General features: G+C 42.1%; 1 protein-coding gene across 2 annotated transcripts in view; it reads right to left on the bottom strand.

Moving 5' to 3' along the window:
• Positions 1-41: 41 nt before the first annotated feature.
• adcyap1r1a (adenylate cyclase activating polypeptide 1a (pituitary) receptor type I) overlaps positions 42-12,882 on the bottom strand; it is a 17,622-nt gene continuing 4,781 nt past the window's right edge. The window contains exons 3-15 of one of the 2 annotated variants that reach the window (XM_057055664.1): positions 12,065-12,161; positions 9,813-9,923; positions 9,621-9,721; positions 9,442-9,539; positions 8,511-8,643; positions 7,501-7,654; positions 7,349-7,409; positions 7,139-7,208; positions 6,960-7,051; positions 5,951-6,034; positions 5,416-5,545; positions 5,131-5,172; positions 42-3,033 (exon numbers count right to left, since the gene is read on the bottom strand). In XM_057055664.1, coding sequence (XP_056911644.1) covers positions 2,830-3,033; positions 5,131-5,172; positions 5,416-5,545; positions 5,951-6,034; positions 6,960-7,051; positions 7,139-7,208; positions 7,349-7,409; positions 7,501-7,654; positions 8,511-8,643; positions 9,442-9,539; positions 9,621-9,721; positions 9,813-9,923; positions 12,065-12,161 — 1,377 coding nt within the window. In that variant the 3' untranslated portion in view covers positions 42-2,829. The remainder of the gene's footprint in view (positions 3,034-5,130; positions 5,173-5,415; positions 5,546-5,950; positions 6,035-6,959; positions 7,052-7,138; positions 7,209-7,348; positions 7,410-7,500; positions 7,655-8,510; positions 8,644-9,441; positions 9,540-9,620; positions 9,722-9,812; positions 9,924-12,064; positions 12,162-12,882) is intronic. The other variant, XM_057055665.1, reaches the window with a different exon arrangement.

Here is a 12,882-nt window from a genome sequence, read left to right as displayed (position 1 = left end):
AGCAAAATTTTTCCAATTAAAAAAAGACAAATTGAACCTAGTTCCACCAAATATCACAGATTTATTTGCAGCCAGATTTACAACCTTAAACATGATATGTTTGACATCAGGACATACGAACACACAACCACAGGTAAGATACAGATGGGTTTCTACTCTTTTCATATTTAAATGTCAGGAATTTATTTATTTATTTTTAACATAGGCATGCTTCGAGAGCGCACGCTCTCCGGCTTCCAGACATTCAAAAACCCACTGAAAACAGCCACGATAAAAAGAAAATCGTTCACAAACAGCACAGTTTTGTTTTTGTTTTTTTCAAATCATATTAAGGGGTCCAAAAATATAGGCTACATACAGTCATCCTGTATGGAGGTAAAGACATCATTTGTACACCATGGCAAATTTAATAGCAGGCTACATTTAGGAACAATTGAGCAACATTGCATTGGTACTACATTCAAAAACTCATTGGCAATCCGTAGAACTCAAAAAAACACTCCATTTGAAACGTACTAACCTCAGACAGAAGGCATCGAAATACAGCTACAGCACAGGGATAGTTTAAGGAAATAGATTTTGTGGAATAGGAAATAGGAAATACGTGACTGGAGTGATGGGAAAGTTAGCACGTTTAAGTTAGCCTCTTCCGTATGATAGCTGAAGGAGGGGGAGAACTGGCTAGAAGCTAACAGAGCATAAATTAAATCATACATGTATCTCATCTTAAAAGCACCAACTTTGGCTGCGCCATTTTGTTAAAAAGTACACTAAATGAACTAGCTTCACATCTTAGTGGAATTTGGTAAGTAGAATCAGTTCACAGTTTAAAAAAAAAGGTTCATATAAGCTTTATAAGTAAAGGGGGGGGGGGGGGGGGGGGGGGGGGGGGGGGGGGGGGGGATGGTCCAGTTTAAATGTTGCACATCAGTCTCCTTTTGTGAAACGTCATCTGTCAATAATTTGTCGGGAAATATTCCAGGTGTTCGGTCTTTCGACCTCCAGAGCTCATAACTCAAACTGAGCTCCTTTCTGTGTTGAAACTAGCAAAACAGAAGTTCTACCACAAGAGTGCCACCCTCTGGTGGATAAGTACACAGCACAGACATCGAACGAGGGGGCCTCTCGCTCCCCTCTTCACAGACACTAACAGCTTTGAGACATGGTCGTTTCCATCCGAGCTGGTTCAGGCTCAGATCGACGGCTGGTGACAGAACACGTAAACAGCAGCGGAGTGAACTTTCTCGCAACCCTCAGACTCGCTTTCAACCGTGTCTGAGCTCCTTTCAAAACACTCCTTTCCATCGTAGGATGTGTCATGTTACATCATATTCTGCAATTTACCACCGGAGACACCGGGCCCCCCACACTTCCCACAGTCACTGCGTGGCACCACAATCATAGCACTTTGAAACCAAAATTAGCCATAAAATGACACAAACGCAGCTTAATTACACAGCCTGGCCTGTACACGGGAGCTTCCTTCACATGACACCATTTTGTGGGAAGTGAATATACATCCATGTATGTTTAGCAATACTGTCGCTTCATTTCAAAGCTACTACATTCGTTCAATCCACCACAATACAATAAAATAAATAAATACATTAAATAAAAACCAATCCTCACTTCGCTTCGCGCTGTGTTTTGTTTTTCCTCATCTGAGCAGGTTTATTCTTCCAAAACCAAAAGAATGAGAATGACACAGCGATTGTCATCAGCTGTCACATTAAAGCATTGCTGTTGTTGTTTTCCTTTTATCTTGTCTGGAGTCGATGCTGGATGAAGGAAACGGTAATCCTATAGTTTCGGCCTCTACATTCGCTCTTTGTTCATGACATATTTACGACGAGGCACTTTGGAATGTGAACGCGGGAGACGAGACGTCCACCGCTCGTAGATGAGATGTTGTGACTCGTGTGTTGAAGTGACCATTCAGCGACGCTTGTTCCTGTTTCAAAAGCCTTTTTAAAGCTGGGCTGACGTGACGAAAACACTGAAAAGCAGTGAAACTATTCTAACTTGATAAAACGGCGTTAATATCAACTGTGCTATCCTATTTCGCCTATTGTGCCTCATTCAAACCAGAGGGTGAAAAAAAATCGAAATTGAACAAAGCTTGTTTTGAACATTTTCGATCAACCTGAAGATGTGAGAGTCTGAAAAGTCAGATTTAGTCTGCGACCTTCAGGTTGGGGACAAGGACGCAGCTCCTCCTCCGGCTGCTGGGTGTGATGAAGTCTACAGATTTGCGCTCCAGTTCCTTTTTGTCTCAAAAGGTCATCATTGCAATACTCCAGTGTGAAAAGAAGGATAACGATGACACCAAGAGCGACTATTTACAACTTCTTTTTAAATTAGTTTGACATACTCTGTACTTACGGCTGATGGTTAAAAAAAAACAACTTTAAATTGTAGATAAAACACTGAAAGGCAAAGTTTTGGTTCAAAGTTTGGACCGCTGTGGGATCAAATTCCAGTTATGGCACTTTAACAGCCAAATATGACCTACCATTCATCTATAACACTGTAATTACAGGAGCTCTGGGAATATTTAATATCTCTCTGCTGTTCCTGGAAATAGAAGTTTAGCAGTAAAAAAGGAAGTGCAACTTTACCAGTAACCATCATCTGCAGAAGAAAATAAAAGACAAATGAAAAGCTAATTTATACGCTCTTTTATATCACCCGTAAATAGATGTTACACCTCATTTTGTAAAGGCCAAACAGCAGAATTGAAATATGCCGCTTTGGTCTGGACTGGCTACTCAGGGTCAGGGTCATGCGAGGACATCAGCACCTTGAGGTCGACTTCCGCCCGTCAGACGTTCAGGTGGGGAGGCTGATGTTGGCGTTCTCCGCCATCGGGCTGGACATGCGGATCTGGGAGCTGCTCTTGCTCAGGATGGACAGCTGCGTACCACCGTTCACACCGCTGCTGGCCAGCGAAGGGTGCCTCTGCTGCTTCAAGTCCACGGCAAAGTACTGGTTCACCGTCCAGCTGCGCCACTTCCTCTTGATCTCCGACTGAACCTTCAGGGGAAAACGTTAAAATGTCATTTTTATGTACCGTAATTTCCGGACTATAGAGCGCATCTGATTATAAGCCACATAATCTAATTTTAGAAAGAATATCAATTTTGTTCTTATACAAGCGGCACCGGATTTTAAGCCGCAAGTATCCCACGTAGTGATATGAAAAATTAGATCGAAAACATTCGGTACCGGTATGTTTTTATTACCGTAAGAGACGAGTCACTGACGAGTGACAAACAGACAGGTAAGAAACTACAGCCACTCTTTTCACTTGTATGTTTATACAGAGACCTTAAATCCAAATTTTATCACGTCAGGATTTTTTAACTTTTCTTTTAATTTAATCCGCTTAGCAACATAAATATATTGTACCGATAAATGCTTTATTTTTCTAACGGTGTCTGTAATGCAGCTATCTTAAAATATACGTTTGTATGAGCTACACACAAATCACGTTGTTTATGCTTTTTTACCCAAACAATGAACAATCTAAAACTCCCCGATGGCCCACCTCTAAAATCTTCTATTTTCATCGCGGTGGCGATTGCTTTTGCCTTCCGTCTGATTTGTATAGCGGAAACACCGCGGTCGCCTGCTCTCTGTGTTGACCCAGTCTTCCAGAACGTTTTCAAGCTTGGGCCACCTGCGATGTTTATGTCTAAAAGCTTTTGTCGTCTTTTTGCTTTCGATCAGTTCTTCATGCTGGCGTCTCCACCTTCTCGCCATTGATTACCGTAATGTATGCCAAGATTACGCGCGGCAGCTCGATTTCCTTCTTCAACCGCCAGAGTGATCGATTTTAACTTAAAAGTCGCATCATATGCTTTTCTTCTAGTATTTTCCTTGTTGATGAGGGTTAGTAAAAATGACTGATTCACAATAGTTGTGATAGTGCGCCATGAAAAAACCCCATAAATAAGCCGCACTGTAGAATAAGCTGCAGTGTTTAAAGTGTAGGAAAAAAGAAGCGTCTTATAGTCTGGAGATTACGGTACATTAATCTGCAAATGCTGTGTGAAAAGCTGTCCCTCCTCAGGTCGTGGCAACTTATACTTTAATACGCAGGCAATTTTAAAATTACTTTTATTTGTTAATTGAAGTATCAAAACACACACAGACACTCTCCATCTTTGTGGGGACTTTAATAGATCTAATGCATTCCCCAGCTTCTTAACCTAACAATCACAACTAAATGAATAACCCTCAGTCCTTGGAAGTTCTGAGGTGCAGCCAAAATGTCCACACTTGCCAAAAACATCCTCACTTTGCTAGTAGAATATGAATGTTGGTACTCAATATGTAGCAATTCGAAGAACACACACATTCTTGTACTTCTATCTTGGTGAGGACTCTCATAGGCATCATGTATCATGAAGCCTAAGTCTAAACCCAATCCTACCATCAACTTTAAAACAACATCTAAACCCCTAAACAGTCCTTTGAAGTTGTAAGGACCAGCCAAAATGTCCTCACTTCTGAAAAATGTACTCACTTTGCTAGTAGAATGCACCCAATATGTAGTATTCATCTACAGGTATTGCCGCCTTCAGAGCTGGATACTGACCTCCGACCCCGTTGACCCACTCAACTCGACTCTACCGGCAGCTTAATTTACTTAATATAATGTATTTCTGTATGTATTTTCTATGATCTATGCCTATTCTCTCCTCTCCTCTCCTCTCCTCTCCTCTCCTCTCCTCTCCTCTCCTCTCCTCTCCTCTCTCTCCTCTCCTCTCCTACCTATTCTATCCTCTACCTGTCCTCCCCCTTCTCCTCTCTCTCTACCCAGCCGGCCATCAGCAGGAGGGTCTGACCAAACATGAGCCTGGTCCTGCTCAAGGTTTCTTCCTGTTAAAGGGGAGTCACTATTGCACTATCAAGAAAAACAAGAAAAATGACAATAACTATATATCTGTTTAAGAGTCATTTTAGCGTTTCCTGCCATTACTAAGAACATATTATTGCTATCTAGTTCTAAAAATATGAACACAAAAATGAACTTGAATTGTAGAGATAAAAGTTTTCCACCAGACATTTAGAGAGGCCTTGAATAAACCAACAAACATGAAGGATTTTGGAGAGAAAATAGCTCACCTCTCCATTCAGGAAGCAGTAAAGAACAGCCACGACAAAGCCCTGAGAAGGAGAATAAAAGGATGGACTTAGATATGTGTGAAAAAGAAAAAGAGAACATACACCACAGCAGATTTCTGTGGTTTTCTTACAAAAGTGAAGTCTGTCACATCTGTGACTGTGAAAGATCCAACAAGCTTCTACTGGAAGGACTTGTGAACTACTTCAGTGTCTCCACGTGACAGAATAATCAACTAAAAATAAAAACAGTGTCACAGCAGGATCCAAAGAGCTGCACCAACACACCTGGAAGGATCCCAGGCCCAGTTCAAACACCAGTCTCTCCTTCTTGCTCACGTCTTCAGGTGAGAAGGTGAAGACGGTGTAGTGGATGCCGAAAAGGGGGATGAGCAGGAGGGTGGAGCGTGCCAGACGCCTACACACACACACACACACACACACACACGTTTTAATAAGACTGAAGTGAAATCCAATCAAAATTCAAACGCTGGCCTGAAGGATGTGATGTAAGAGCAGAGCTAACGGAGCAACAGCCCCGACTGTTTGGCCAGAGTGGAATAATTCCCCCCAAAAAAGATCAAATCAATCGATTCATCGTCACAAAAATCTACATTACAGCGAAAGACCATTTAAACTTAAATCTGTTATGGGAAAAAAATTACGTAGAATTATAACAAAACGGCCAAATTCTCAAAAATGTTGTCCTTTGTGCAGCTGTAATTCAACAATTTCTGGTGTCAAACATAAAACACAGACAAACACGGAATTAACACAGAACAGACATGCACATACACACATACGCACACGCGCGCACACTTACAGTGTGATGGCGGATAATTCTGACATCCTGCACGAATGCTGAACAGCCTGAGTTGGCTCACTGAAGCATTTCTGAGCACAGCTGCTACACAGCACAAAGACAACACAACAACACAACAAAGACAGCGTCTTTAAGGACACACAGTCTCACACAATGCACATGTACACGCACGCACACGAACACCCAGGTCCCAGCAACACACGGCATCATTACATGTCTATAGCCGCTATGACTCCGAGGAACCGACACATCTAGTGAAACGAATAACCCACGTTAAAGCAAAAAAATGCTGATTTTAGATTTCTTTATCATCTACAACTCATTAATTTAATGATTTTACATGACAAACACAGTCTGTTGTTTTGTGAGTCTGTTCAGGATCAGTGAGGACTGGTCCAAATCAAGCCTGTCCACATTTTTTGAGGGGAGACCCCCGATAAACTGTGTATTTTGGTTCATTTTAGTTTTAATACCGGTAATTCGAATTTCTTAAATGGTGAATTAACTTTATGTTTTCCTTATTTATGGGTGATTTTGGGTCAAAATACAGCACATATTTTTTTTTTTACTATTGACATGAGTCAATCTTCAAGAATTGGACCATCTGGTAATTACATCCTTCTACCTATATTAGGTCCAAAAAATGCAACAATTTGCCTGTACTTATTTATTATCTGTATCTCACGTTAATTTAATTGTCTTTATTTGCACTTGCATGGTCAAAATAAAATGATCAACCAGTCAACCAGCCACAGGAAAACCATGAAAATCTAAATTGTTTTGCATTCTGCACAGCCTGAGAGGGTTTTATATTTTAAAGGGTAGTTCATGGGATTAGTTGAAAACAAGAGCCTTGTGCTTTAAGCAAAGGTTATAAGTTTTCATAAATTTGCAGTCTACATGCACTCTTAAACATCACAATGATCCATTCTATTTTAATGCGCTGCCTTTTAAAGGAAGAAAATAATGTAGCATGAGTACAGTCCTCATATTAAAAATTCAAACTTACAGGTAAATGCTGGACTCATTTCCTCCAATGTCAGGAGACTGCAACTTCTGAACTAGGATGATGATGATTCCAATAAACAAAACAAAATTGATCTAAGAGAATAAAAAGAGTTGAAGAAGGTGACAATGAGTGCCATTCGCCGTGTAATAACAGTGTAATAAAAACTTCAACAAGCGCACCATGATGGAAGCCACGACGGGTCCTTTGATCACCCACCAGAGGGCGGTGTTCTCGTTTGTGTCCCAACATCTGGAAGAGAAAGAGAAGGATGGGTCTTATAAAGTCTTCTTTCATCATATGTAAAAGATTTTACACTATAAAATTCCCTGTTAAGGTTTCTTGAATAAAACATGTAAGCCTTTAGATTATTAAAATATTAAATGCTATACCCAGTGTCATGGAAATGGAGCCTCAGGACTGCCCAGACAGTTACACAAATGGTGGGAGTTCCTGCAATATAACCAATTATTGACACATTGGAGGGAGGAAAAACATAAAAAATAGTCATATCAACAAACAAACAGCTGGAAGAGACACTCACCCCATCCTACAATGGTGTACCAGTAAAAGTAGCGTCTCTCGGGAAAGAACGTCTCAACCAGCAGTGTGAAGAGGTACAGGCCTTCGATGAAGAGCCAGAAATAGTTGGACATGACGCAGTAGTGAAAGAAAACCATCACCGCTTTGCACGGCACCTGCACAGACGGAGGGGTGGGGTGGGGTGACGAGGGGGAGGGAACGATCTCACAGCTCTGACACGTGTTCTCATTTCTGGTATCAACGTGACACTTCTGATGGACGAATAATGCGTTTAATAGCAGTGTTGACATTCTCCATTCACATTTCTGGTATATTTAAATGTGAACATAGCATGCACACCGATTTTCATCAGCATGGAGACGTCTACTGGACCACACAGATCGATCTCAGTCCATTTAATTACAGCTTGTGCATCCGCACCGCAGTAAAATGTCTTTTATGTGGGCTAAATAAATGTTTTGCCATCAGCCCAGATCAGAGGAGAGATGTTCAGTACATATAGGGTGCTCTGTGTTAATTAAAGACTCCATAGTCTGAAGATGGGTCAGCCAATTACATCGCTCATGTGATTCCTGTTGCCACAATGTGGCGGCGGTGACCTGCTCAAACAATGGCGTTGACAACCAGACCAGAGCAGCATTGATGTGTTAATGAGAGTGCACGGCAGAAGATCTGCACTGGCTGCAGTCATTTGCATGCGTGAAGGGGTTTATTTATCATCCCTGCTTCACCAGCGCGAGCGGACAAAAGCTAAGAGATCCGTCAGCATCTGTAATTGGTGGGGGTGTGTGTTAGTCATCTAAATGATGTTTGCTTTTTGCAAAATCTGCGTTGAATTTCTTTTAAAGGTGTGTATCGGCAGAGGCGCGGGATGCGATTCTTTGAGTCCTTCAGTAAGATCCTTTAATAAACCTCGTCTGGAAGAAGCTTTAGTTTTGGAAAATCAGCTTCATACTGAGGCAATGGAGCAAGTGAAAGGTTATTTCACTCATAAACAGGTAGATTACTGACTGTGTGTGTGAAACAGTGGTCGCTGTCCTCCTGAGCGTAGAGCACGCCGTCCTTGATGAAGACTGAGATGGCTCGCAGGATGAAGGACACAAACAGGTTCATGTGGATGAAGTTCCTGGTGCAGTGGAGCTTCCTGAAGTGGAGAGAGGCAGGAGAGGGAAACAGAGCCAGAGAGAGAGAGACAGAGAGGGAGGACAGATTTATCACTTCTTATCAGTAGAAAAATTAATTATCACAGCTGCATGTGTGTAACCCTGCACCTCTGGATGGTCACACTGGATCTTCACTGGCATCACTTACATACAACCACTGGATTAAAGAGCGTGCTCTTGAGCAGTGAAACCACCATTTTAAAACCTACAGACGACGTCCATCAAAACTTACAATAGCTTTACCCTGTGTTATTTCCCTGATCTCTGCCTATTCTCTTCTCTACCTGTCGTCCCCCTTCTCCTCCCCCTTCTCCTCTCTCTCTACCCAGCCGGCCATCAGCAGGAGGGTCCCCCTACATGAGCCTGGTCCGGCTCAAGGTTTCTTCCTGTTAAAGGGGAGTTTTTCCTTGCCACAGTTGCTTGTTGGGGGTCAGGCCCTGGGATTCTGTAAAGCGCCTAGAAACAATTTTGATTGTAACAGACGCTATATAAATAAAGATTGATTGAATGACTGATTGTGTGACCAAAAATAGTTATCAACTCTACACTACACTAAGCAATGTCGGCTAAGATGAGCACAGAGAAGATGGGACAAGCTAAAATAAGCTAAAATAAGCCAGATGGGACAAGCTAAAATAAGCCAAGATAAGTTCAGATATTCAGAATCATGAAAAAGAAAACCTTCTCACGCAAGTAAGTGGGCAAAGACTAGCACTTAGGTACAGACATGCCAAAATAAACTAAGCTAAGATAAGCTAAGCTAAGATAAGTTGGCTCACCTGAATCTGCAGAGAATGACCATGGCTGTGGTCAGAGACACTAGCGATGTGCTGTAGCCCACTGTGTAAAGGGCCTTAACAGAGGCGTAGTACATGTCCTGATGTTGGAGAAAGAGGGTTACACCTGTGTCTTTATAGAAACAAGCAACAGGATTCAGACCCAGCGAATGTTGCCTTACAGGCTTGGTGATGTTCTCATACGGGAAGCAGACTTCGAAGTAGTGAGGGAACGGCTCTGACCATCCATCTTCGGTGCAATTCCGGCTGACCTTCTCCATTTCTGCAGGAGAAAAGCAACCTCTGAGGACCATACAGAATTAAACTCATTTGGAAAATACAAATGAGATTAAGTGAGGGACAGCGGTCGTCACCATCCTCGGGGCTCATGACGTCGTGAAAGAACTCTGGACAGTTGACGACCACGACCTCGCCGATGCTGGCCGCCTGCCAGCAGGTCAGGTTATCCCACATCCATGGACACACTGAGGAGAAGTCACCGAAATCTGATTACACGAGGCTGTGGTGATCAGGTTTTTAACTGAATTAAACCACAGTTAGCATTATTGAATTAAAATTGAAGAGTTTAATTTTCACTGATACACATTTTTACTTTTTCACTGGTATTAAAGTGGAAATTATGACCTGAAAACCATGTGGAAAAGAGTCCAGTCATTTTTATTATATTATTATATTAGGAACAGGGACAAAAAGTGAGAAATATACCAGTTCTGTACATTATGCCAGTCAAAAAATCACTAGTTCCTCTAATATAGCAGTGGCTGGGTTTTCACGGTTGCTGGTTCATTCTTGCTCTGTTTACCTTCCATCTCTCTCTTTGCCCTGTTGCTCATGCCTGGCTGGGTTTATACACATGCAGAGGGCTACACTTTATCTACTTGCATGCACTTAAATGTTTATTTATTCATTTAGTTAGTTAATTTTTAGTCTAGATGTATGTGTGAGTGTGTATATGAGCATGTGTGTGTGTGTGTGTGTGTGTGTGTGTGTATGTGTGTTTGCAGACCTTCCTATTTTCTGCTTGAATCTCTAATCTGTTTTGGTTCTGTCTGGTCAGCCGGACACGAAACCAATTACGTTTTAAAGGGCAGATCGGAGCCAAACGAGCTACAGAGCTAACTGGTTTAATAAAACACTGTTTCTGCACTGCTGGATGTCTCATACAGGAATACCGCGCTGTTTTGTCCGTGCATTTTAGTTAGGGGTCAAGGTATCTTTCTGCAAAGGCTGGCGTTTTTTTTTGTTTTTTTTTTCTTGCAATGATTTCCTGTCAGCAGAAATAGAAGTAGCTTCAGAGCAACGGGAGGAAACAAGGCTCAGTTAAAGTGTGTGTGTCTACAAAAGAAAATATAGCAGCCGATAATCACGATCAATATCAATGCAAGACTGACCTGGAAAACAATACTGTAAATATAAACTAGTGTACGTTAACCCTTTAAAGAAATAAAGGGCAGAAGCTTCACATCAAGAGGAGCTGCAGGTTGCTGAGTCCATTCAGAGATTACAGCCCCGACCTTTAAGATCTCCGGAAGGACAATAAGCTGGGCATACAGCTCCTGTCCTCATTAAGCTCGTTACCTTAAATTCAAAAGTCTTTCAAAGATTTCGTGTAGTCTTTTTTTTTCTTTTTTTTTCTCCAGAGTTGTCAGAACTGCAGTGACTCACAGAGCCGTCTGCGCGACACAGCCTGATGGGCGACTTTGGCACGACGGGAGGTCTAATAAAAACCCACACTCCACCACTGAGAAGAAATAACAAACAGAGCTTCCTGTCTTTCTGGATAGACGGCATGCGGAGGGAAATGGCGGCGAATCTCAGTGTGACTTTACAGACAGACAGTTGGTCTGTGAGCGGCACATATATTTTATCAGAGGGCTGCCCGTGCGGCTTCACGTGGGCGTTTGGGCCCATCTTGCATCCTGACATCTCTGTGACATTTGAAAAACAGATTAATCTGAAAAATAGAAACTGGGACTTGAGTTTAGTGTTTGTTCTTTTTTTCTTTTTAGTACAATGAAAGGGTTTTGTGAGCAAGAGAGGAGAGAATTTAAAAATGTGAATTTTGCGACACAAAAAAATGATTCATTTCTCAGGTGGTTGGGGGTGGAATCAGCAGACATTGACAGTCATCGCATCTCAGAGAACACACACTGCTCTAAGCTCTAAACTTAATGAATCCATGGAGTCATTCCACCAGCTACACGACAGCTGTCGGATAAAAAGTTATTTTCAGAACAGCATGAAATTTGACAACTGCTAGTCCATTACCAGCCAGAAAATTATTATTATTATTATTGTAATCTCTTTTTCCTGACAGTTTATCTCTTTTAGGGTCATGGGGAGGGTGCTGGAGCCTATCAGCTGCAAATGGGAAAAGGCAGCATATACCCCTGAATGAGTTCATCACAGGACCCTAGATGAGCATTTGGCGGTTCTATAACTTGCTCAAGGGTACTTCAGCAGTGGCTGTACTGGACCCTCCCACTGCTATCAGAACACCTACCAGAACGCAAATTTTGCCCACACTGGGGAGAACTGAGAACCCACCACTTCTCGGTTCGAACCTTGGAGTTTGTATTTGTGTTTGTAGTTCATTGTGCTGTACCTAATTCGTAGTTGTCACTGGGGTTCTGCTGCGTGATCCTCTCCATGCACTTCTCACGCTCGCGTTTGATAATACAGTGATTCAACTCTGACGCCACCTAAAGGGAGACAGAAGAGATGCACAAAACCATCGGTCTTCAAAGTAAACATGCAAACCAGTGGTGGCTGCTGAGAAGAGAAGCTCGTTCAGCCTCAACAGATCCTTCCCTCCCCATTATGCGACCTTGTCACATGATCTTGTCATCTTAGGACATGACCAATATCCTCTCACTGGCCGGTAGAGCTGGGCTGCTTGGACAGTCCTGATCTATTGTGTTGCTGGTTATAAACTTATTATCATTATTAATATCTACCATATTGGGCAGCTTGCTGACTGCCTTGCTGCCACAGTATGAATGCCCCAACGCAACTATAATATAGATGAAAATATATTAAACAAGCACGAGCAAGAATTGTGTTAAACTGAAGAGCAAACCATGATTATTTATTCCACTGTATATATAAAGTAAATATAAATAAATGAGCTACAGTTTGTTTTTTGTCTCACAAGATCCAAAAGGACTGAACTTGTAGTGGGAAATGCTCGGCTGTCTGTGGATTTATCCAATGAACGTCTGAGTTTCAAGGCTTTCAAGGTTTGCTGTCCAACTGAAGTGATTGGACACTTGACTACAGGCACATTGATGTGTATGTATGTGCAGTGTCTGTGGCCAGCAGATCTAGGTCGCTAAACAGTCTGGATCCATTGTGAACTTGGGATAAGTAGCTGATTCGGAGTGAACTCGTCTTCGAGATGAGGGTGTTCTCGCATATTTGGAG

Source organism: Takifugu flavidus, chromosome 15 (genome assembly GCF_003711565.1).
Source record: "Takifugu flavidus isolate HTHZ2018 chromosome 15, ASM371156v2, whole genome shotgun sequence".
In the NCBI taxonomy this organism is placed as follows: Eukaryota; Metazoa; Chordata; class Actinopteri; order Tetraodontiformes; family Tetraodontidae; genus Takifugu; species Takifugu flavidus.
The sequence above is the reverse complement of the archived record's forward strand: the minus strand, read 5'-3'. Positions and strand labels throughout refer to the sequence as shown.